Source organism: Schistocerca americana, chromosome 3, assembly GCF_021461395.2.
Source record: "Schistocerca americana isolate TAMUIC-IGC-003095 chromosome 3, iqSchAmer2.1, whole genome shotgun sequence".
NCBI classification, from domain to species: domain Eukaryota; kingdom Metazoa; phylum Arthropoda; class Insecta; order Orthoptera; family Acrididae; genus Schistocerca; species Schistocerca americana.
In genome coordinates, this window is record NC_060121.1 from 911376532 (window position 1) to 911404135 (window position 27604).

Consider the following 27604-nt stretch of genomic DNA (forward strand, 5'->3'; position numbering starts at 1 on the left):
TCGCCGAAATTGCAAGTCCTTTTTTAGCTGACACCACTTCGGCAACTTGTGAGTCAATGATGATGAAATGATGAGGAAAGACACACAACACCCAGTCATCTAGAGGCAGAGAAAATCCCTGACCCCGCCGGGAATCGGACCCAGGACCCCATGCGCGGGAAGCGAGAACGCTACCGCAAGACCACGAGCCGTGGACTTCCCAGTGTTTTTGACGAAGTAATTTATGCTCAGGCACCGACCTTCAGCTCTTATTAATTACGAAGAAAAATCAAAGAAGGCCAGTCCATGAGATCCCCTTCTAAGATCTAGTTAGATGCCCATCATTGTATCTAATATATGAATAACAAGGACCTTTGATTAGACTCATTTCATTTTTCCCTTCTCCTTTTGCCTTTTTTCTTATGGCTGCTTATCATACTACGAGAGGATGGTAGGATTATAGGTTCCAGAGGAAATTTTATTGCAGTGGGGGCTCCAAATGATGTGTGAATCACCTGTGCATGATAATGTGATTTGCTTAAAGAAATTCCATACCATCCAGATCTGGGCTAATAGAAGTACATAAAAATTTCTCATATGACAAATTACAACTGTTTCGTGTAATTCAGGCAAGACAATATGCTGTGCGTCATCATAAAGTTGTGTCCCATCATCGTATACCAAAAGGTTCATATTTACAAATAAGAAGAAAGGAAAAATAATTCCTAGTATTTGGCACTGTTTTACTTTTAGCAACAGTCAGACAACATTGTACTCCTTATTGACAAGAAAAGAAATATTCAGGCAGAAACTATTACATACTTTGGAATTACTGCAGAGTTTAAAGTACTGTAAAGAAATTTAGATTGATTGCATGAAATGTTAGCTCAAAATTTAGGCTACCCATGTAAATCAGTATTTCATAGTTTAGAACTGATTATGTGCATGATTTAATGCAATGTCTCTTATTTTTATTTCATTGTTGCAGGACACAGAATAGGAAAAGGTGAAGGATATGCAGACCTTGAATTTGCCATGATGGTTGGAATGCATGCTGTAGATGATGACACTGTAATAATAACAACTGTTCATGACTGCCAGGTACTAAAGGAACATAATTTCTATAAGCATTTAATAACTGTCTCGGAGACCTTTGAGAAGTGCCAGTCCATAATAATAAAATCTAGTTTTTCGTTGCACCGTAAAAATAATAGACTTACACATAGACTAGATGGAAGTTACACTTTAAGTATGGTGTCATCATATCAGATTCCAGCACAAACAATTTAATGTAGCACCGATTGAATAAACTGCCAACATTGTTGTACCATAGAGGGATGTGCATATGCTAAGTCCTTGACTATTACTATTACCCATTGTGATACTGCACTGTCAAGCAATGTGCTATATGTCTTCACACATTAGAATGGAAACATGATGCAAATGTTTTATTTATTTATTTATTATTTGTCCCGTAGCTCAGATCAGTACAATGGCTTGTACAGCTGATATGGGGTAAGTCAATACAAATATACAGTTTACAGGAGTCTAAAATAGTAAACAAGAACACAGAAGAATGATTATTTTACATTACCTACAAAATTATGTTACTTAAAGTTACAGCTTTACAGAGAATTGTTACATGATGTGACTTAACAACATTCAGCTTTGATACATTATCATGCACTAAGACAATTTTGATTCCAAATATTCCTAGTCTTTTATTAAAAGAGATTTCACTGTCTGTTTGAATTTATTTATTTCTTGGTTTTCTTGTATAAAAGTTGGAAGATGATTATATAATTTTATTCCCATGCACTTGACACCATCACTGTACAGTTTTGTTGAGTGGGGAAGTATTCTTAGAGAGGTTTTTGATCTTGTGTCATAATCGTGGTAATCCATATTTTTGCTAATTTTGTTGATACTTTTTTGGTAAAGAGTAATAATTCTAGTATGTATTGGCATGGGAGGGGCAAAATATTTAGTTTCTTAAATAATGGTTTACTAGTGTCTCTTTGTTTTTTGAACATAATTATTCTGACTATCTTCTTTTGCAGTTTGAATATCTTAATTGATTCAGAATTTTGGCCCCAGAAGATGATTCCGTAGTTAAGTACAGAGTGAAAGAGTGCATGGTACATTGTGGTTAGGGTACTTGTGATAGTGACGTTCCTTATTGATCTAATCATGAAGCATATTTTACTAAGTTTTGTGCTGGTAACGTCAATGTGCCTTTTCCATGTGAGCGTATCAGTAATAGTGACCCCCAAAAATTTTATTTCATTTTCAAGTTTAACATTATTTTTTTCCAGTGATATAGTTGGTAGTAATGGATTTCTGTTTTGGGCAGTGTGAAAGGTTATTCCAATTGTCTTTTTTGCATTAAGCAGCAGCATGTTACTTTGAAGCCATTGACTTATTTGATCTGTGGTCCTATCTACAGGGTGTTTCAAAAATGAGCGGTATATTTGAAACAGCAATAAAAACTAAACAAGCAGTGATAGAAATACACCGTTTGTTGCAATATGCTTGGGACAACAGTACATTTTCAGGCAGACAAACTTTAGAAATTACAGTAGTTACAATTTTCAACAACAGATGGCGCTGCGGTCTGGGAAACTCTATAGTACGATATTTTCCACATATCCACCATGCGTAGCAATAATATGGCGTAGTCTCTGAATGAAATTACCCGAAACCTTTGACAACGTGTCTGACGGAATGGCTTCACATGCAGATGAGATGTACTGCTTCAGCTGTTCAATTGTTTCTGGATTCTGGCGGTACACCTGGTCTTTCAAGTGTCCCCACAGAAAGAAGTCACAGGGGTTCATGTCTGGCGAATAGGGAGGCCAATCCACGCCGCCTCCTGTGTGTTTCGGATAGCCCAAAGCAATCACACGATCATCGAAATATTCATCCAGGAAATTAAAGACGTCGGCCGTGCGATGCGGCCGGGCACCATCTTGCATAAACCACGAGGTGTTCGCAGTGTTGTCTAAGGCAGTTTGTACCGCCACAAATTCACGAAGAATGTCCAGATAGCGTGATGCAGTAATCGTTTCGGATCTGAAAAATGGGCCAATGATTCCTTTGGAAGAAATGGCGGCCCAGACCAGTACCTTTTGAGGATGCAGGGACGATGGGACTGCAACATGGGGCTTTACGGTTCCCCATAAGCGCCAGTTCTGTTTATTGATGAAGCCGTCCAGGTAAAAATAAGCTTCGTCAGTAAACCAAATGCTGCCCACATGCATATCGCCGTCATCAATCCTGTGCACTATATCGTTAGCGAATGTCTCTCGTGCAGCAATGGTAGCGGCGCTGAGGGGTTGCTGCGTTTGAATTTTGTATGGATAGAGGTGTAAACTCTGGCGCATGAGACGATACGTGGACGTTGGCGTCATTTGGACCGCAGCTGCAACACGGCGAACGGAAACCCGAGGCCGCTGTTGGATCACCTGCTGCACTAGCTGCGCGTTGCCCGCTGTGGTTGCCGTACGCGGTCGCCCTACCTTTCCAGCATGTTCATCCGCCACATTCCCAGTCCGTTGAAATTTTTCAAACAGATCCTTTATTTTATCGCTTTTCGGTCCTTTGGTTACATTAAACCTCCGTTGAAAACTTCGTCTTGTTGCAACAACATTGTGTTCTAGGCGGTGGAATTCCAACACCAGAAAAATCCTCTGTTCTAAGGAATAAACCATGTTGTCTACAGCACACTTGCACGTTGTGAACAGCACACGCCTACAGCAGAAAGACGACGTACAGAATGGCGCACCCACAGACTGCGTTGTCTTCTATATCTTTCACATCACTTGCAGTGCCATCTGTTGTTGAAAATTGTAACTACTGTAATTTCGAAAGTTTGTCCACCTGAAAATGTAATGTTGTCCCAAGCATATTGCAACAAACGGTGTATTTCTATCGCTGCTCGTTTAGTTTTTATTGCCGTTTCAAATATACCGGTCATTTTTTAAACACCCTTTATATTAGATTGGAGAATTTGTTCGGGCGCAAATACGAGTATAGATGTGTCGTCAGCAAATAAAAGGGTTTTTGTGTTTGGTAGGCTGTGAGGAAGGTCATTTATGTAAAGTAAGAACAGCAAGGGGCTCAGGACGGAGCCTTGGGGAACGCCTTGCTTTATGGTATGTATGGAGGAATGTACAGTGCTAGCTATACCTGAGAGCTTAGTTTCATTTAATTCGACATACTGCTGTCGATCTTCCAGATAGCTTTTAAACCAGTCATAGGCATTTCCTCTTATTCCATAGGAATGCATCTTTTGCAGAAGTATACTATGATTAACCATGTTGAATGCCTTTGTTAGATCTAGGAAGATACCAATGGCTGGGAGTTTTTTGTCCACAAGCTCCAGTGCATAATCTAGAAATTCTTGTACTGCATCAGTTGTAGCTTTCTTACTTTGGAAGCCGAACTGAGCAGGTGACAGGGTATTTTCTTTGTCTAGAAAGGACATGATTCTGGTGACCATTATATATTCAAATACTTTACTAAAAGTTGAAAGCAGTGCAATGGGTCGATAATTACTGGGATCCTCTTTGCTTCCTTTTTTGTGGACAGGTATAATTTTTGCAATTTTGAGCATACCAGGAAATGTACCATTCAGGAATGAGAAGTTTATTATGTGGGCTAGGGGTTTACTGATAAAGTTACTGCAATTATGAAGGAGGAAGCATGGGATTTGATCTTGTCCAGCAGATGATTTTTTTAAAATTTTGCTATGAAGTGTCTTTTCTATTTCAATTTCAGATGTAGGCCTTAAAAAATAGAGTCTCAGAGCATAAGTTTGGTTCTAGTTGTAAGGGACAGCTATTTTTAAGATGGTTAGCCAGGTTTTCTACTGTTTCTGTAAAGTAGTTATCGAATTCCTCTGCTGTTTCTGTCCCACTGGAGACTAATTTTCCATTTATTTTTAAGCTAATATCACTTTGTAGCTGTTTTCCTCTATTAGTATTCATATTAATAAGTTGCCACATGCTTTTGCTCTTATTCAATGGCAATTTGAGGTAGTTATCATTCTGTAGCTTTTTGGCTGCATTTACTACGTTCCTTAATATCTTTTTATATAGAGTAAAGTATGACTTAAATGCTTCACTACTGCCTAGTTTGGATTTGCTCATGTAAAAAAGTTCTCTTTTTCTTTGTGATGATCTAATGATTCCTGGGGTGATCCAGCTGGAGAGTTTTCTATCTTTGTTGATACATTTTGTTTGTAAGGGAAAGTGGCAATTAAAATAATAACAGAAAATATCCAAGAATGCTTCATATTTGCTGTCTCCTGTTTGAGCCTCATATACATTTTGCCAGTTTTCATTTTGTATATCAAAGAGGAAAGTATGCATGTGGGTTTTATTGAAGTTTCTCCTCTGTACAGTGATTTTATTGTGTTTGTGACTGTTATTTTGCAGCCAGACCTGCATAATTAATGCATTGTGGTCTGAAAATCCTAGTTTGATGGAGGATACAATACAATTTATATTACTTGCTACCTGATCCAGACAAGTGGTACTGTGATTTGTTATCCTGGTTGGAATGTTAACCATTAGGTCTAGGTTGTAGCTGTTCATAAAATTTTTAATGCTTAGATGGCTAGAGTTTTCTGAGAGAAAATCTATATTATAGTCACCACATATTAGAACACTATATGCTTTTCTTTTACTTAGATTTTCTATTACTGGTGCTAGATTTTTGTAGAAAGTCCCTATGTTACCAGAGGGTGACCTGTAAAGTGCTATTATATAAACATTTAGATCTGTAATCTCTATACCTGACAGTTCTATATCTTTTTCAATACTATAAGAATTGCAAATATCAAGAGGTGTAGCAGTAATGTTGTCTTTTACAAATATGCAACTACCTCCACCTTTGTAAGATGTTCTTGAGAAGTGACCTACGAGTTTAAAATTTGGTATCACAACACTTTCTATTTCAAAAGACCTCATGAAATGTTCATTAATACATAATATCTGTGTATCTGACAGTTCACTTGCACTTGATAACAAAATTTCTAATTCATTAAGTTTGGTTTTGAGCCCTTGTACATTATGGATGTATACTTTTAGATCAAGGATTTTTTTTTTTTTTTAATTTTTTTACACATTGGTGAGGAGCTTCAGACTTTACCTTATTTACTACAATTTGCTGATGGAGTCCTTTGCAAGTTTTATGGTGTATCTTTAACTTGTTTGATGATGGTATCTTTAACTTGTTTGGTGATGCTAAGTTTTTTCTTTTCTCAGAGGGGGATAGAAAAAATCCTCCTCCTTGGGTATATTCCGCCTTGGTCTTAAATTAACTCTTACAGGTGTGGCTGCTGCAGTCCTTTGTGGATCTTCTGATGTCTCCTCTTTCCTGCTTTCTTCGTTTTTGTCGAATTTGCTTTCCTCATTTTTGCTTGTAAGTCTTTCAGGAAGCTGATAGACTGATCTATTTCGTAATAGTCTTTCTTTAATTATTTCACTGATGTGATCGCACATAACACTTTTTCCGTTGTAATTAAGGTGCATTCCGTGTTTGGTGTGTAGGTTTCGATGTAGTTTACTTACGTCCAGTACATCGCACTTTGCGTATTCTGCACACAATTTCTCAATTTTGATGTTAGTTTTCCTAATTTCTTTATTAACACACGATCTGTAAATTAGGTCATGTCTATGAGGCACAGTGGCTACTATTGTGTTCCTAGATTTATTCACTTTTAGAAAGTTCTGTAGCGTTTTAATGCAGGCATCGGCTTCATTTTTAGCTATGTCATTCGAACCCACTATACATACTATAAAGTCATTATCCTGTATTGTGTTCATCTGAAGATCAGTGTCTACGACATGGTGTGTTCCCACTCCAGATTTCACTATGCTAGTCACTGCCGTTTCTCGATTTTTCTCTCGGAGCATGCTTGATAGCTTTCTGCCGTGGCTGTCGGCAAGCAAGAGAATACCACACTTTTTCCTTAATGATACGTGTTTGCCCTTACCACTGTTTCCAAGTTTACTGTTGGTGTCCGGATTGCAGGTTTTTACAACGTCACGATCAGTTGTACACTCGTTATGATACAAGACATCATATTTGTTTTTTTCTAAGAAAGTAACACTTTTAACAGTTTTCATGATTTGAGACCAAACTTTTTGCGACACTGCTATCCACTCGGATGATTTATCATGTGTATCTTGTTTCACTTCACACGAATTTTCCACTGTTTGTACTTCGCCGATTTCTTTCTTCAGTCCAGCTATTTCCCTTTTTAAATTATTGACTATGAATTGTAGGCTTGAAATTCGTTTGTTTAGGGTTGTAATTTCAGCTTTACAATTTTCACAGGTTTTCTTTTTAACTACATAACTATAACTATTTCTCGTGTTAAAATTAGCGACTTCCATACTCATGGCCATCTTGTATCCTACAGGTACTGTAATGACAGTGCTGAAATGGCAATGTAGTATAGACTGTTTTATATAGACAGCACACTGAAACAAGCTGCAGTTTCATGTGTCATCTTCTAATTACATCCCTGTATGCAGTTGCCACAAAAAATAGTTGCAGCATCCCAGAATATCAGTAAGGAATAAAATACTGTAACAGTGACACCAAGAAATGCTTCAGTGAGTGTACATGTCTTGGTAGGTCACAAAGTAGTATCTAAACATATCACATGCTGCGTTACAATCTCCTGCAGTACAATAACATTTAAAATCATGTCACTCGTACTTCTTTCTCTCTGACAGCATTAACCATTTCTGACTTTGTAGAAAACCATATGGCACTACAGATGAGATATTTATTGGCCAAGTATTGTAAATGAACATATGGTAGGAGGAGAACACTCACATTCTTGCAATATAGGGGACCAAAACACATTAAAGATGTATTTTTAGTTATTTGATCTCTATATGTGTCTGTAATGTGATACAGCACTACCATGTTGTACTTAGGAGGATTATTCAGCACACAAAACACATTTGTAAAGGATTGGTCATCCACGCCTGTCTCATTCAATGGTTCATCAGTCTGACAGCCTTATTCTATGACTATCAAAGCCATTGCATCTTATTTCATTAGAAAATAAACATGCAACAAGACAGACAAAGAACAACTTTTGTGATTAGCAGACCATTCATGTAGGGGGGGGGGGGGGGGGGGGGAGGAATTAGGAAGGGAAACAACTTACCTGCAGATGAGTGACAGTTTGTGCATAGGCATATAGGCATATTCTACTATAAACACAAACACTCACTCACTTATAAATGAAAAATAATGGAAACAGTACAAGTTTATGATTGTTTACATGTGCCTGTGTGCCACCCATAACTCATCTACAGGTGAATGATATCTTGTTGTCGTATGCTATTTGTTGTTTCCACACCTGTGAGTAGTCTAGCTGCATAGGCCATAGGCACACTGTGATCACGGAACTGTTCTTCATTTGCAGTCACTTGTCTGTATCCATGGATATGTCTACCTGCCTGTATAGGTAGCAACACAACTGCCAGCAGGCTGATGGGTGCCTCTCTGGGCTTTACACTAGTCACATCTCATGTCCCATCAATCAGGCCATACCGCACACCTTGCTGACCGATCAGCATCGTCACACCTCAGGTGGCTGCCATTTGTTGAGCAACATTCCCATTGGGCACTGACCCTGCAAATGCTGACATCGGCTCTTCAGCTTCACCGATGCTTGCTCTTCAGCTTCACCAATGCTGTCATTCCTGATGGGCTTCCAATGCATTGATATTGCAGCTTGTGTCGAGATTCTGCCGAGTCAATGTTGCTGCTTTGTTATCCTGCTCAGCTCTTGCTGCCTCTCCGTTTCGGCCTTCAATCAAGTTGATGCTGCAGTATTACCAGGCTCCTGCCAAGCCCACACAGCAGCTTCCCACTGTGCTTCTGCCAATCTTGTGCTACAGCCCATGCCGGGCTCCTACTGAGTCTGCAGTGCAACAACATACCAGGCAATAGCTGCAGCCTTCACTGGATGCCAGCAGTACCCACTCCAAGCTTCACACCAGGGCCAGCCATAGCACTATGCTGACACCAGTAGGACTGGCTGGTCAGCAACCAGCCTGCCAGATCCGGAGGAGCACTCTCAATTGTAATAACAGATGTCATCCTTTGCCTTGGTTATGCAATAAGGTATTACAGATGGCTATCTGAGGACAGCTGTTTATTTTGTTCTGCCGTTGCCACTACCAAAGAAAAAAAGAAGTCTGGTTTCAGGGACTCATTTGAAAAAGTCTGGGTTGGCATTATATCTAGTGGCTCTCCAGCCAAAACAGCAAAGGCTCTCTCATATTTATAGTCCGATCTACGAACGATGGTGGTTCACACTTGTCAAGGCATGGATGGGGATTGCATTGTTGGTGATTCCAAGTGACAGTTGTGATACATGCATGTGTTTGCTTTTCACTTGAAGAAAGCATACCTCCTACAAATAATATCTCTCATTTGCTTGTGCAGAATTTATCACTTACCACCACCCACAATGATGACACCTTGCAACAAACGGGATATAAATTCACTGAACAACTTGTTACAGTCACACTCAGTGCTTGCATTAGCTACGAAATTCACAGCAGAGCACTCAGAACAGTACTGAACGCTCATTGGCTGTCAGAGAATGCGTGATGTAGGTGAACAGAATAAGCCTAAACTTGACTGCTATTTTTTGTGACTCCAAATGTGGTGAGAGTTTTTCAAGTGACAGTAGCCTGGAAACGGAATGTCATGCCCACTGTGTCTAAAATCATACCATTAACTAGCATTAAGGTATCACACAATTCCATCCTCATCTTGCCCTTTGGCTTTCCTTGCTTGTAGCAGGAGAAAACACTGAGTAAACCCAATGCACGTCTGCTTTCTGAAAACAAGGATTTGGTGACAGCATTTCTCTCAGACATTTAGCTGTTTTTGTCTTACCCAGAAACAGTTGTATTTCACATGCCTGCTTACTGGTCTGACAGACTATAATATTTTATCTCTTGGCACCATCATAGCTCTTCTGCTGCATCAATTTGAAGGTTTCCTTCCATTCTGAAACTAGCAACACTTGTTGTGTCTTTACTCATACCAGTTTTCCTAAAACTTCCCATTTCCCTGGCTAGGAGTGAACTGTGAAGTGTCATTAATGTGCATTCATACTCACCACTGGAAACTGCACCAACACATGTTGTCTTGCTCCATCCATGTTAGTTCCAATTGTTCACGTGTTGTGAAATAGTGACAAACTCCGTTCTCTTGTGGTCCCACTATATGCTGAAAATCTGCTGTTAACTTTTGCCGTACTTGTCTGTGGTCTAGCTAAGAGCTGTTGTGGTGGCAACAATGTAAGACTCAATAGTCCATGTGCTGCTTGATAAACTGCTTCTTGCAATGTTGCTACTTCCATCCATGCTTCACTCAAGCTGTCTACCAGGGAGTGTAGTAACACTGCTACAGCAGTTCTTCCATCCATTAAAATGTAGTTAGTCTCCATTCTGTCCAATTTGTTCCTACAATATTCTTCATATACTTTCTTTCTGATGACATTCAACACATCCAGCTCTAAATTTGACAACTGTGTGATATGCCATTCCACATTTGCCCTGTAAGCATCAGCTACTGCTTGTACTTCTTCTAACATTCTGTTCAACTCCTAAGTGTCATTATTATCCATTGTGCTAACCATCCTCTCTTTCTCTGCATCAGTGTTCATGGTATCAAGTCCATTACGGACGTAACTGCTTTCTCAATGTTTTGTATGAATGTCGTAAGCTGTGATATTCTCCTTGCACTTCCGTTAATACTCCTCTGTTCTCTGCTTCTTCATGCAACTCTGTAAATGATTCCTTTAACTTACATATCTCATTCCTCACATCTCATGTGTTACAGGTCAACCTTAATGTCTGCTGGTGAGTAGTTAACAAAACGTCCATGTATTTGGAAAATAACACTCCTGCTTTGAGTAGCTGGTTTTGTAGTGCACCTACTACTTCTCCCCCCTCCCCCCTCCCCCTCCCCCAGAGAGGTGTAGAATCATCAGGATTACAATATTGATCCTGGACATTCTCAGCAGTGTGCATACACAATTTGCTAGTGCATTCATACTGTTTGACAGCACTCCAGTTCCTGCTCACTTACAGCCTATAAAGACACTATTGGAACTCCCAAAATACAGTAATGCTTAACAGTAACATAAACAAACTCATACTATACCCCAAATATATTACAACAGTGACAAAACTACCTCACATATTATCCAAACCATGTTACACTGCTGTTTGCTGAAGTGATATAAGTGCATAAGGCACTTCATGTATACCTTGGTCATCATCAACTTCCACTCTTTTCCCCTCTACCCAAGATTTAACACACTGTACTAATGATGATGCTGGTACTTGCAGCAAAGTGTCCACAGTTCCTTTAAATGGCTTAACAGATACCACATGGACAGTGGAAGTTTCCACTGGTGACCAGAACTTGATATTGACAGGTAATGTCGTCTCTGTGACTTAACATGTTCCCTAACATCAGATTAAGAGTTTATTTGTCTTACCCTTTGGTGTATAGGTATATGAGATGTATTCAAAAAGAAACCGAACTTTTGAAATAGCACACCAACCAGTAAAAGAGTGCACTGCGGCTACTGAGTGCACCTAGCGGCGGGTTTAGACAACAAACTGCCATTTGCCTCGTGTCGCTCAGAAAATTAGTAAGCAAACCACCGCCACTCAATTAATCACATGTAGAGCCTGCTCGTTAGATTAGTGCAATGAAGGAGCTTGAAGAACAATATGTGTGTGTGAAATTCAGCTACAAACTTGGCAAAACCTTCACAGAGACATTTCAAATGGTTAGCCAAGCATACAGGGAGGACAGAAGGAGTTGCACGCAGTGCTATGTGTGGTTTAAATGTTTTCAACAAGGCAGAATGTCTGTCTGTGATAATTCCAAGTATGGAAGTCCTTCCACATCAACAGATCATGAACATGTGGACAGTGTTCCTGTTGTGATTTGCGGAAATCATTTTTCAACTGTTCAGGAAGTTGCTGAGGAAGTGTGCATCACCATAGGATCATGCCATCAAATTTTGAGTGAAAAATGTGAGATGCATCGTGTCAGTGCAAAACTTGTACTGCATTTGTTGACTGAAGATCAGAATCAGTCCTGTGTTGAAATGTGCGAGGAACAGCTTGCCGCTGTTAATGACAGTGAAAACTTTCTTCAGAACATCACAACAGGCAATGTGACCTGAGTGTACGGCTTTGATGCTGAAATGAAGATGTAGTCGTCGCAGTGAATGTGCAATGGTTCACCTCATCCAAAAAATGCACGCATGAGTCAGTCAAAGATCAAGGTGATGTTGGTTTTTATTTATTTATTTATTTATTTTATTTATTTTTTTTTTTAAATTACAGAGACATTATCCATCATGAATTTGTGCCACGTGGTCAAATGGTAACATGGAAGTTTACCAGGGAATCCTAGTATGCATACGGGGTGCTGTGCACAGGAAGAGGCGTGAATTGTGAGAAAACCATTCTTAAATGTTGAGAATGCACCAGCTCACATGTCACTCCCTGTGTGCAGCTATCTAACAAAATACCACTTTCCCATTGTGCCCCATCCATCTTATTCTCCAGACCTAGCACCAGCAGACTTTTTCCTGTTTCCCAAACTGAAAAACACTTTGAAATGATGTTGTTCCCAAACCATAGAGGACATACAGGACAATGCAATGAGAAACCTGTGCACCATCCTACAAAATGTGTTCCAGGAGGCATTCCAGAACTGGAAGAAACGATTGAAATGGTGTATTGCCAGTAGTAGAGGGGACTATTTTGAAGGGGACAGAGCTTAAAATATTGTACAATGAGTGGTAAAACTGATACAGTAAAACTTCAGTTTCTTTTTTAACATATCTCGTACATCAGCAAAACTCATTGTCCCACCCCTGAAGTAACTTACTAATATGTCATCCTATCTGCTGTTGACATTTGAGCACTTTTATATTTGCTTTTTACCCCTGCCCAACATCCTATGACTTTTTCACAAACTTCTTTACTGAATCCCTGTTTTTCACCAGTTTTGTTTTAACTATGGCTAAAGGTGAAGATGTCTCTCTACTGCATACTACCTTGTAAGAGCAGAGCTCAACATTGCTACGTGCTTTAGAGTTAAGCACTGACATGATTGTTATAACCTTTAATCACCAATAATTGTGTGGATATTCAAACACACTCACTTAGAAGCAATAGCTGGTTACATGATAACAACTCAGTATCTCGTATTCGACTGCCGTGCCATGACATGCGGCCGGCGCCATTCGTAGCTAGGCGGCACTCCCGCGCTCAGCCGAGTTGCGGAGCGCCTCTATCGCCGTTTGCGCGTACTGTCGTGGCAGCACTATTAAATGTCGTGGCACTGTCACAACACTTTTCCCCCCTTGAAAAAAAAACACTCACTTCCTTGGAGACATGGACAGTGCGGAGACATCCATGGCCTCATGTGAGGCCCCGAGAAGATCCCGCAGAGAGACACGAGAGTATGGTCGAAAATGTCCAGGACGGAAGCTCGTACATGAAACGTGCCTCCTGGACGAGATGATGGGTGAAAACTCCGGAGCAGCATCCATAGGTGTCGTGGACCTGGGGGTGTGCTCCAGCGAGATGGGTCCTGGAGAAGGCGGCGTCGCGACTGGGGCCGGTTCCGGCGTACTCGGAAGCGGTAGCGAAGTCGGCTGCATCAACACGTACGGTAGATTGGCAGCAGCGACAGGACTGGCTTCTCGGGCTGGTGGAGCCGAAGGAAGGGGCGGTGGCACCGGCGTGGCCACCACTCGTGGGCACATCTGGTCATAATGGCGAACAACCGTGCCATCGTCCGTATGTATTTCACAAAGCCGGCGGCCGCGAAGAGCCTTGACCACCCCTGGAATCCATTTAGGGTGAGATCCATACCCTCGTGCCCACACGTCAGCGTCCACCGAGTATTTTCCCGCACTAGGGGACACAGCACAAGGCCTGACAGGGTGAAGCAGGTGCAGTAGAGTGCGCGGTTGGCGGCCATGCAAGAGTTCAGCAGGGCTGTGATCACCCAGAGGTGTGAAGTGATAAGAACTCAGAAATTGCAGCAGAGCGTCATCTGTGGAAAAATCACTAAGGAATTTTTTCATCTGGCTTTTGAAAGCGCGGACAAGGCGCTCGACCTCCCCATTCGATTGCAGATGGAAGGGCGGTGCTGTAACATGATGAATCCCTTGTCCAGTACAAAAATCACGGAAGGCCTGCGAAGAGAACTGAGGGCCATTGTCCCTGACGATCGTGGATGGAAGACCTTCTAGCGCAAAGATTTTGGACAAAGCCAGTGTCGCCGCCGCAGTGGTGGGCGACGGACATCGAACAACAAACGGAAACTTCGAGAAGGCGTCAATCAACAGTACCCAATAAGTACCAAGGAAGGGGCCGGCAAAGTCAGTGTGCACCCGTTCCCATGGCTGCGCCGGATCAGGCCACGGAGAGGGCATTGTACGAGGTGCAGCCAGTTGTTGAGCACACTGACCACACGCAGCAACCATGTGGGCGATGTCCGAATAAATACCGGGCCAATAAACGTGCCTGCGGGCCAGGGACTTAGTCCGAGAAATACCCCAATGGCCTTCATGCAATAGTTTGAGAACATCTTTGCGAAGAGAGGCTGGCACCACGACCCGTGGAGATGCGCCATCCGTGGCCAGAAGAACAACACCATCACGAACAGACAGACGAAGGCACAAGGCATGGTAGTTGCGAAGGGGATCCGATGCCCGGCCCTTGGTCCTGTCCGGCCAACCCCGTTGAACAAAACCGATCACCTGACGCAGGACCGGGTCCCGTGCAGTAGCCGACGCGACCTGCTAACCTGTAAGCGGAAAACCCTCGACCGCACGACGTTCTTCCTCATCAATGTGGAAACAGAGTTGTTCATCACGATTGAAAACCAGGTCGGGGCCCATCGGCAATCGCGACAATGCGTCAGTGTTGGCGTGCTGGGCCGTGGGGCGATAGTGAATCTCATAGTGAAAGCGAGACAAGTATAAGGCCCAGTGTTGCAGGCGGTGAGCTGCCTTATCCGGAAGTGACGCCAGTGGGCTGAACAGAGAGACCAGCGGCTTGTGGTCGGTGGTGAGGTGAAACTTAGAACCATAAAAAAAAACGCTGAACTTTTTTAGAGCGTAAATGATAGCAAGCACCTCCTTTTCGTTGAGGGTCTTGGAAGCATAGGCGATGGGTCGTTCCGACCCATCCTCATACCGATGGGCGAGAACAGCCCCTAGGCCATACTGTGACGCGTCAGTCACCAGAACCAAGTGCTGACTCGGACGGAATGTGGCAAGACAAGGCGCCGACTGCAAATGAGCCTTCAGGCGGACAAAAGCCTGCTCACACTCGTTGGACCAACAGAAAGGGACGTTTTTGCATAACAGCTGATGCAGAGGATGAGCTACCGCCGCTGCGGATGGAATGAATTTGTGATAATAAGCAATCTTGCCTAGAAACACCTGAAGTTCTTTGACCATAGACGGCCAGGGTAGAGCGTTAATGGCTGCAACGTGCTGACGTAGAGGACGTATACCCTCACGGGACAAGTGGAAACCAAGATACACAATGGAGGGTTGGAAGAACTGTGACTTGTCCAGATTGCACCTCAACCCAGCCGAATGCAAAACCCGAAACAGTGAACAAAAAATTGCGAAGGTGCTCCTCAGTGGAGGCCCCCGTGACAACAATGTCATCCAGATAGTTTATGCAGCCGGGAACGGAAGCCGTGAGCTGTTCCAAAAATCGCTGAAAAGTGGCCGGCGCGCTAGCGACGCCAAATGGTAACCGCTGGTACTGATACAACCCACAAGGAGTGTTGATGTTGAGAAATTCCTTGGAAGAAGCATCCAATGGCAACTGATGGTACGCCTCCGATAAGTCAAGTTTGGAAAAGAACTGGCCCCCAGCGAGCTTGGTAAATAACTCCTCAGGACGAGGAAGAGGATATGTGTCAATGAGGCTCTGAACGTTGACAGTGGCTTTAAAATCACCACACAATCGCAGACTCCCGTTTGGTTTAGAAACCACCACGATTGGCGATGCCCATTCGCTGGAGGTAACAGGAAGGAGAATCCCTGAAGCTGTTTACCTGTCTATCCCAGCCTTGACATGTGCGCGCAACGCCACCGGAATAGGGCGTGCTCGGAAAAACTTAGGGCGAGCTGTAAGTTTAAGAGTAATGTGGGCTTCAAAATCCTTGGCACGACCCAGACCAGCAGAGAACACGGTCAAAAATTCAGAACACAGTCCATCCAGCTGTTGATATGGAATATCCTCAGATATGAGGTGCACATCGTCATCAATGGAGAACCCGAACTACTGGAAGGCATCATAACCGAACAGGTTTTCAGTGCCCACATGATCCACCACATAAAACGTGAGGGGCCTAACAACAGACTTGTACGCAGTGGAAGCATCAAACTGGCCAATGATAGGAATTTTCTGTTTATTATAAGTTCTCATATTTCGCGTAACTGGAGACAAGGGAGGGGAGCCTAACTCCAAATACGTGCGAGAATTAATGAGAGTTACTGCAGAGCCAGTGTCCACTTGCATGCGAATGTCTTTATTCAGAAAACGAACAGTAACAAACAACTTATTTGTTTGAGAAAGCACACAGTTAACATCCATGTCCGATGCCTCGTCCTCGTCAACAGGAACTTTAGGGGACTGACACACAGAAGCAATGCGGCCTTTTTTCGTACATGAATTACATGTGGCCCAACGTTTTGGACACGCGGCCCTGTCATGCTGTATGAAACAACGTGGACAAGAAGGAAGTGCGGAACGAACCTGCTTCTGTGGTTGCTGTTTTCGCTGCGAGCGTTGCGGCCCAACGCGACGTTGTTTACACGAGTGAACCGCCGCCACATCTTCGTTCTCCTGTGAAACAGGCAAATTGTCCGTGTCGAAAGTTGACTGTACAGCGCCTACATCACACCACGCGTCTATTTGCGCGCCAGCAGCGTGAGACACTTCAAAGGATTGAGCGATGCTTAGAACTTCCGACAACGACGGGTTTGGCAGTTGTAGGGCACGTTGCCGAACTTCTTTATCAGGAGCAAGCCGTAGAATAGCATCCCTAACCATTGAATCAGCATAAGACTCATGATGAGTGTCCGTGACAAACTGACATTTCGTACTCAGACTGTGTAGTTCCGCCACCCAAGCCCGGTAAGATTGATGGGGCTGTTTACGACACCGGTAGAACGCCACACGGGCGGCAACGACGTGGGTGTTTTTTCAGTAATAGTTAGACAATGAGTCACACATTTCTTGGAAGGACAGAGAGACAGGTTCCCGCAGAAGGGCTAACTGAGATAGCAGCTGATAGATCCGTGGGGAAATCCAAGATAGAAATAACGACTTACACATAGGAATGTCGACTACGCCGAAAGCCAAGAAGTGTTGCCGCAAACGCTTCTCATAATCCTCCCAGTCTTCAGCGGCCTCGTCGTAAGGAGGGAATGGAGGCAGAGAAGAGGAAGACAGATGATGAGTAAGAAACGTCGACAACGCCTGAATAGCAGCCGTCAGCTGTGTTTTTTGTGCCTGAATAGCAGCCGTCAGCTGTGTTTGTTGTTCAATGAGCGCTTGCATAAGCTGTTCCATGTCTGCCCCGTCACGAACACACAAATCCACAACGCAGTGAAAATATCTGACCTCGTTGCCAAAAAGTGTTATAACCTTTAATCACCAATAATTGCGTGGATATTCAAACACACTCACTTAACTTCTGGTGAGATATAAAATTAATACCTTTATCTGTGATAAGTCGAGAAGACCAAACTGTAGCAGCCAGCTCTTCACCATGACCTGTGCCATCATACTTGTTTGTCGATCTGGGTTGCAACCGTTGTGACAGAATGTGAAAAGTGATCTATCATGGCTAATATATAATGATTAGCTTTTTAGCTTTTGGTGTGTATTTGAAAGGCTGTAGAATATCCATTCCCACTATCTGAAATGGTTTGGATGCTTTTTGGTAACTTGTAATGACCATTGATGACTAAGATCAGCGCATTGTGCACAATTTTTTATATACTGCCCAGCATCCTGTCTCCTTGTTCTCCACCAGAACTTTCTGGTTACCTATTGAGCACTTACTCTCCAACCTCCGTGACCTACTAAAATGTGGCCATTTGCTTGCTTTAACACTTCATCCTTGAAAGTTGCAGTTACCACCAAGCGTAGTCTGCACTTTTTCACCCTGCACAAAAGAACTTGAGTTGTAAACTGTGACCATGTCCTAAATACCTCGCAGTCAGCATCAGCAGCCTGTGCTTCTTGCCATTCAGCAATCCTACCTACCACTCGCACAACTCCAATTTTAGTACTCAAGCCATAGGCATTGCTGTGCCTTTTATGTGGTTTATATATCACTTCATAATTAGTTTCACTTGATTTCAGAACCCATACTTTAATTATGCTCTAATCTTAGTAACCCCTTCAGTGCGGTGTGGTGTATTACAGCTTTAAATTCTCTCCTGTACAGGTAATAATGGAAATACCTAATACCATAAATGACAGCCAACATCTCTTCAATAATGCCCTCAGACAACTGTTGATCAATAAATTCTTCCATTATAGACTGTAGGTGCTGAGGTACTCTGTAAATAAAATCTGCAGGTACTGTTTTTAATGACTTTAAATGATGAATTCAATAGCATAGGTACCTTTAAGATTGCCGTTTATTACTGCTAAACACTTATTGGTGTCAATGGTCCAGCAGTTAAATAAAGTATAAGTTGAATAACAGGGCAACAATAGATTCCTACTTCATGTAATTAGTTATGAACAACAACATAGCTCATGAGATATTCACTTTTAAGTGCATACTACAACTTCACTGCAGAAGCCACAGAAGTCTCACAAGTGCACAAGTCGGCACTACGAAATATTTCTTTCTCCCGTGACCATGCACAAGCTGGTCCACTCTCCAGGTCTTTCCTCTGCTTCCCATCCAGCACTCTTGTGTGTCCTGTCCAGTATTCCTCCATGTCCTGTGTGACCCAGTGCTCCTCCCCCACTTCCATACAGTTTCACCATAAACGAGCACTATGATTGGCTAAAGCACTCCCGCCATTTCTCCAAGCCAACGCACACTCACAAACCTATTGAAACACATTTGAAATACTGAATTTACATTTAAATAACTTGAAATTAAATAAACATTCCTACGGCTGGACCATAAACACTCTCTAACACACATTATTAAATACATAAACAAATCAAATAAACATATATCAAAGGAATAGAAATAAAAAGTAGACCAGTAGCCTAATGTCTCTGTGCTTTCTAAAACATGGTAAATATTTAACCAATTTATTCATGAATAGTATATATCACCGAATAAATATATTGATAAGCATGCTGCTACCGTTTTTTCGTGTAAGTTTGGAGTACTTATGGCCTATGCGATCAGTAGTAACCGGCCACTTTGATCTCCAATAAATCATGTACTACTCAAGTTACATGCCTGCAGTTCATACTGGTTTAGGTTTACACTAATAGCTTTCTAAAGACACATCGATCAACAAAATCGGATGAACCGTTTCGATTTTGGAAATTCGTTACTGGGTGTTACTTTTATAATTTACAGTCAGATACTAAACTTTAAACTAATAAAGATATTGAAAATCTGATTACACCATCATGTACGTAAGCATCCTGTCCGATCACTTGCATTGATTCATGTCCGGTGTGTATTCCAACAGATTTGGACAGTTCCAGTAGGACAATGCAACACCCCACATGCCGAGGATTGCTACAGAGTGGCTCCAGGAACACTTTTCTGAGTTTAAACACTTCCGCTGGCCACCAAACTCCCCAGACATGAACATTATTGAGCATATCCAGAATTCTTTGCAACGTGCTGTTAAGAAGAGATCTCCACCCTTCGTACTCTTATGGATTTATGGACAGCCCTACGGGATTCATGGTGTCATTTCCTTCTAGCACTACTGTAGACATTAGTCAAGACCTTCTGCGTGCTCGTGGGGCCCTACACAATATTAGGCTGGTGTACCAGTTTCTTTGGCTCTTCAGTGTGTAATCCTTCCCAGTGCCTTGAGGAAAGAGTAGTGAGACTGGTCGGTAATTATTAATACCTGTCGTATCACCTTTCCTATAAAAGTCTAACAGTAGTGATATATAGAATAAGTGACTGAGAAACTGCATATGCATGAGGAACATGATTTTTGTAATTTACTTGACGTAGCAACTCCAGGAGAGTTTCAGGTTTTCCATTATCCTATTGCTCTCTCCCTTGAACTGCCCTTGCCAATCTTCGAAGCTGTTATATCCCAGAAGCATTATGCTTGTGCTCATCTGAATATGCAAAAGGTTTTACCTGCCTTGGTCCTCCATATAGTGGATGAACATTTATTCACCTCGTTAATAACATCAAGGAATTGAAAGGCAGGGAGTCCGTACTTTTCTCCTGGGTATCTGGCAAAGATGACAGGGAATGATTACTCCTAATCATGACAGGGGTATTAGTACAAAGTCTGGAGGGTGATGGAAGAGTGCTTGCTCAGTATTTTCGGATCAGTTTAATGAGGAATAATTTTTTATGTATGTGCAATACATAATATTTATTGAATAGAAAATCACACAGAGCTCAGAGTTGGGGAGGTGCCCAGCTTTTACCATGGAAAATCATCAAAGACAAATGCAGTGAGTTGCAGTTTGTTCTGGCTACCATCTGAAATAATACAGGATTCACTATTTACAAACTAAAAACCTACAGCTCATAACATACAAATGTTGTCTTTTCCATTGGTGCCCATCGATGAGTGACTGTTTCCCAAAAGTTTCCTGGCTGCATGCAGAAGACTGATGTCTGTACATGCACCCCCACCTCACTGCTAATAACAAAGTCCTCACTTTCCTTAACTTATTTCCCAGTTTCTCTTTTAACAATTCCCTACACATATATTTAATTATATTATCCAAATTACACAGTCCAGTCACATTAATGTGACCATCATCTGTTTGAGATCAATGGCAATAACCACTCACAGATGCAGGTTGCAGTGGAGGGGTGTATAAAATGAGTTGTGGGGACGCAGTAAACATTGCAGTAATGCTCATAATGCAGAAACTGAATGATTTATCAGATTCCAAAAGGGCATGATCATTGGCTTTCAGAGCAAGAGTGGAAGCATTTACGAAACAGCCAAGTTTGCATGATGCCATGATTAAAGTGTACCACGCATGGCATAGCATCCAAAACCACTGCTGAGGCAACTGTGGTGACCACGGACCATAGACGACGTGGGTGAATGATGGCTGCAGAGATGTGAGTGAGTAGATACATGTGCAGCTGTCTCCTCAATGACCATTCAGCGAATGTTGCTGTGTAAGGGCCTTTGCAACAGGCACTTGGTTCATGCACTCCAACTGACTGCTGTTCATCGGCAATGAACACTGAAATTTGCATACCACTACTGCAACTGGATGTCCACTGAGTGGTCACATGTGGCCTTTACAGACGAATCATGTTTTATGCTCTGTGGGACAGATGGCTGTTAGAGTGTATGGCATGAAACGTCTGAAAGCAAACACCCTGCTACAACTGTCGCAAGAGTCCAGGCCGGAGGAGGGAGCATTATGGTCGGGGAACGCTTTCATGGCATCCCCTGGGTGATTTCAGCATTCAGGAAGGCACACTGTGGCCAGCCGGTGTGGCCGTGCGGTTCTAAGCGCGTCAGTTTGGAACCGCGTGACCGCTATGGTCGCAGGTTCGAATCCTGCCTCGGGCATGGATGTGTGTGACGTCCTTAGGTTAGTTAGGTTTAAGTAGTTCTAAGTTCTAGGGGACTGATGACCTCAGTAGTTAAGTCCCATAGTGCTCAGAGCCATTTGAACCATTTGGTTTGAAGGCACACTGGATCAACACATGTATAAATCTATCTTAGAGGACCATGTCTACCTGTACACACAGTTTGTTTTTCCTCAGCACAATGGCATTTACTAGCAAGACAATGCAACATTTCACACAGCTCGCAATTTTAATGTGTAGTTCAAAGATCACCAGGCTGAGTTTACCATAGTTCCCTGGCTACCAAACTCCCTGGATTTAAACCCAATTGAAAATCTGTGGGACCACCTCAATCAGGCTGTTTGCACCATGGATCCCCCACCCAGAAACTTTCCACAGCTGGCCATGGCACTGCAGTTAGCATGGCTCCACATCCCTGTTGGTACCTTACAGAATCTCACTGACTCTCTTACTGCACATTTCACAGTGGTCCATGCTGCGAAAGGTGGTTATTTAGGCTTTTGACACGTGATCACATTAATGTAATGGGACTGTGTGTTAATGTCAAAATTTACACACAGGTCTTTTTTTTAAAAATCTCTTTCTTCAAGACAGCACAGTATGTCTTGAATATGAATTCAGTCCTACTTCTCTGTTTGTCCTATCCTATTTCATACTATTTCCAACTCAATAATGAACTCTATTTACAATGTTAAGGAAAATCAATGTGTCCCCCAGTGCCTGAAACTGTAGCAAATACACGGTGTTCCAGGAGGAATTGCCAGTGTTCAAGGATATGACAGGAACGATCATTGAAGCAAAAAAATCTAATAAATATGGGCTCTAAAATGTGTACCAAGAGAGCCACTGAGCACTTGTTCAGTGGAAGCGATGTGTTTCACAGTAGCGAAGACGAACGAGTGCTTATAGCTTGTTAAGGTATGCACTTTGTAGCCCATGTTTACTGTACTTCTTTTTGTTTTGTTTTGATCCACACCATTCGCTTACAGGTTTGTAATTGACCAATTGTTTATGTTGAATTCCTCAATGGTATAGAAGGAGTTGTTAAGCAGATACAACTTTAACTTACATTTGAAAACACTTTTGATGTCTGCCAGACATTTTATTTCAGTGAGCAGAATATTAAAGAGTTTTATAATAGTTTTGCACTCTGTTCTGTGCCAAAGTTATATTTACCATAGGGAAATGCAGATTATTTTCTCTTCTAGTATTGTATTGGTGAATATCTCTACCACTCTCAAACTGCAATGTATTGTTGGCAACAATTGTCAAGAGTGAACAAATTTAGTGTGAGGCTGGTGTTAATATTTCCAATTGTTTTAATAGATGCTTGCAAGGTGTTCATGTGTGAACTCCAAATATAAGTCAAATTTCTCTATTTCGTGCAATGAATACTACTCGCATTCGGGAGGTCGACGGTTCAATCCCGTCTCCGGCCATCCTGATTTAGGTTTTCCGTGATTTCCCTAAATCGTTTCAGGCAAATGCCGGGATGGTTCCTTCCCCACCCTTCCCTACCCCGAGCTTGCGCTCCGTCTCTAATGACCTCGTTGTCGACGGGACGTTAAACACTAACCACCACCACCACCAATGAATACTTTTGTCTACACGAGGAGCTACCCCAGAATAGTAGCCCATAGGATGTCCCCAAAGTTAACAGTTATTCTTATGGCAAAAGTAGCTGAACTTAAATGTATCATCAGGTCTAAGCCTCTTCTTTTTGTACTTAATTCATAATAAGTGTTTTTTCCATTATACAAAACTGGAGAAGAGCTATGTTTTGTCTAACTTTAAAATAGTGTATTTGTGCAAAATCACTTAAACATTGTTAAATCATTATTTATAATTTTTCTTCAATAATTACTGTACCTTCAGCAAGAAGGACTAATTACGCCTCCTCATTCAAATAAAATGGTAGTTGTTTAACATAGAGCAACAGTAATAGGTCCGTGGTGGAACACTGCAGAAGGCTCATTACGATTTGTTCCAATGAAAAGGGTATAGTGTCCCTGTTTGTATTACTCTGACATCCCAAAGTAACGCTTCTCTATCCTGTTTAACCAGGCATATACTGAACCACGGATCCCATAAAAACTTAATTTATCTAATAGCATATTAGATTTCCACAACAAAATGCCTTCAATAAGTCACAGATCCCAACTGGTGATATTTTATCATTTCTGTTCTCAGTGAAGATACAAACAACTTCTTCATCAGAGCAACCCTTTTGAAATTCTTACTGTGATTGAGTATTCCCAGGTGAGCAACAATCCCCATGTACATTACCTTCTCAAAAATTTGAGAAATTATGTAAGAAGCGAGGCTAGCTGGTAGTTAACTGATGTCTGTGGAGTTACGTTTCTTATAGAGAGAATTAACAATGGCATATTTTAATCTGGGGAAATACCCTGCACTAATTATGGGGCCACAATTTGTAATGTCGTATAGGAGATTTCTACAACTCCAAAGGAACTTTTTCTTTTGAAGATCATGATGATCTTTGTTATTTCAAATGGGGATGTGTGAGAAATTTTCATTTCTCTAACTCTTCTCAGTACTGCTTCTATTTTACTTTCACTTTTGAACCCCTTGAATGAGTTTTCTCACCAAATTTTAAAAAGAAATTAATTAAAATAAATCTGCTGCACATGAACTGCTCCCATCCTCTGTAATAGAAACAATGTCATCATCTAAGGTTTCTTCCCCTGTGTATTTTTTAACAATATTCCATATTCATTTGATTTTATTGTCAGACCACCAATTTCTGACAATGTGTGTACTTTTTAATTTTTTTTACAACTTTTCTTATATGTTCACTGCTTATAATATGAAAGTACTCTAGGGTACTTACTTGTTCTGGCTAGTTTGTAGCATTCTCTTTTTCAGCTTGTAGCTTTCTCAAAGCAGGATCATGTGATGATATTGGGTGGAGTGGGAAAGAGTATTGATAGAGATCAGAGCTACAGTATTGAGTGTGACCTGGTGAAAATAGTCTCTGCAACGACCCATACCAGTATTGGGCTGGTGCCTGCTTTCGTACGGCATGATCAGCCTCAGTTGAACCGCTCTGTCCTGAGGGTAAATATTGAGTTGGATCAGTTGCATAGGGCGGCCACTCTGTCAGACATTGGATTGGTTCCTGTCGAGGCTATTGATAGGGGGGATTTCACAAGGCATGGCCTACACCTCACTAGGAAAGGGAAGGGTAAACGGACAGGGTTGTTAGCGAAATCCATAAGGGGGGACACTAGTACTCATGGATGTACCTCTTTTTTAGACAAATATCAGTGTCCAATGAGAAGTTCGGGCAGGCAGGTAGGTGCTAAAGAGGTCCAAAACTCGCAAGATTCTCACAACAGTAAAGTAAACAATAAAGTTACTATACTTAACCAAAATATTGGTGGATGAAAGAAAAAAGTAGATTCTCACAAATGTAAAGTAAAACATAATGTTACCATTTTTCACCAAAATATTCCGGGATTGAAGAATAAAGTAGATGAGCTCCTGGTTTGTTGAGATGACATTGAATCTGATAATGTAATAGATATACTATACCTGTCTGAGCATCACATTGTGTCTGATATGGAAAAGGTAAATATCAGTGGTTATAAACTAGCTGCACATATGAGTAGAGAGAATAAGGTGAGAGGAGGAGTTGCCATATATGTCAAAAGTTATCACTGTGTAAAAAGCTTAGATACAAAAAAGTTTTGTTTAGAGCAACATATAGAAGCATGTGCCTGTCAACTTAAACTGAAGGAGGGCTCTTTTATAATTGTAACAGTATATAGGTCCCCTTCAGGAAACTTTCATTTATTCCTGGAAAACTTGGATGCCTTGTTGTGCTATCTGTCAGATAAGGGAAAGCAAATTATTATCTGTGGGGACTTCAGTGTTGATTCACTGAAAGAGTGTAATAGGAGGAATGACCTGAAAATCTTGCTCGATTCTTTCAATTTGACATCTGTCATTGATTTTCCTACTCGGGTAGTAAAGGACACCAGCACATTGATGGATAACACTTTTATAGACCAAGATAAGTTGAAAAACATAAATCCTTGTCCTGTTGAGAATGGCCTTTCTGATCATGGTGCTCAGCTAGTTACAGTACATGACATAGCTCCATTCAGTAATTCAAAACTACCCTCCAAAGTTGTGCGTTCAATTAATGACTCAACAAGTAGAAATTTCAGGGAAAATCTTCAGCAGTTAGACTGGGATGAGGTGTACAAGGAATCCGATGCTAATTTAAAATATAACTTATTTCATGATACACTTGTAAGAGAATTTGAAAACTGTTTCCTCAAGAAAGTAGTTAAATCTAATTATAACAAACCATGCAAAAAAGTTGGCTTACTAAAGGAATAAAAATATCTTGAAACCACAAGGGAACTGTATCTAATAACAAGAAAGAGTAGTGACCCAGAAACAGCTAACATTATAAAAACTACTGTGCTACATTAAGAAAGGTTATTAAAAAGTCCAGAAGCATGTGCATCATGTCTGAGATTAATACCACTGATAACAAAATCAAAACAATTGGTATATTATTACAAGGGAGACAGGGTAGCCAAGAGTACAGGATGACGGCATTACCATCAAAGCGAATGGAAACTTGACAAACAACAAGCCAGAAGTCGAAAACATTTTGAATAATCATTTTTTAAATGCTATAGAGAAAATAGGATCTAAATGTTCATTAGAAGAAGCAAGGCAGTTAATGGAAGAGGCCTTTCCCACACAATTTGATACAATTGAAATTCCACCCACCTCTCCTTCTGAAATTAGGAAGATAATAAACTCTCTCAAGAATAAAAGCTCTCATGTAATTGATGGCATTTCCAGCAGGATAATAAAAGCTTGTTCCCAAGAGATAAGTGGGATTCTTAGCCACATATGTAATAAAACTCTCTGAAGCAGGGTATTTTCCCAGATAGACTGAAGTATGCCATTGTTAGACTACTGCATAAAAAGGGGATATGTCTGGTGTCAACAACTACTGCCCAATCTCCCTTCTGACTGCCTTATCCACAATTCTTGAAAAAGTAATGTATTGTACAGCAGCTTCACACCTTTGTAAAAATAAAGTTTTAGCAAAATGTCAGTTTGGTTTCCAGAAAGGTTTTTCATCAGAAAATGCTATATATAGTTTCACTAATGAAATATTAAATGCTCTTAGTAACCGGAAGTCACCCGTAGGGATTTTTTGTGACATCTCAAAGGCTTTTGATTGTGTAAATCATGGAATACTTCTAGATAAGCTCAAGTACTGTGGTATGAATGGGACACTGCTCAAATGGTTTAAATCATACCTAACTGGAAGAGTGCAGAAAGTTGAAATAAGCAGTTCACATAATATGCAAAAAAACTGGTGTTTTCTCAAACTGGGGAACAATCAAGAGTGGGGTGCCTTAAGGTTTGGTCTTGGGTCCTCTGCTGTTCTTAATATATATTAATGACTTGCCATTCTATATTCACAAAAAATGCAAAGCTGGTACTTTTTGCCGATGATACAAGTATAGCTATCACACCCAACAAACAAGAATTAACTGATGAAATTGTAAATGATGTTTTTCAGGAAATCATTAAGTGGTTCTCTGCAAATGGGCTCTCATTAAACTTTGACAAAACACTGTACATACAGTTCCACACAGTAAATGGAATGACTCCATTAATAAATATAGACTTCGATCAGAAATCGGTAGCTGAAAAAACACACTTAAGATTTGCTGAAACGCTTGAGTTCAGCTACTTATTCTAT

General features: G+C 41.3%; 1 protein-coding gene across 2 annotated transcripts in view; it reads left to right on the plus strand.

Annotated features, from left to right (window-relative positions):
• Positions 1-27604, plus strand: part of LOC124605540 (methenyltetrahydrofolate synthase domain-containing protein) — a 141989-nt gene that overhangs the window by 60846 nt on the left and 53539 nt on the right. For both annotated transcript variants that reach the window (XM_047137295.1, XM_047137296.1), the window contains one exon: positions 968-1080. In XM_047137295.1, coding sequence (XP_046993251.1) covers positions 968-1080 — 113 coding nt within the window. The remainder of the gene's footprint in view (positions 1-967; positions 1081-27604) is intronic.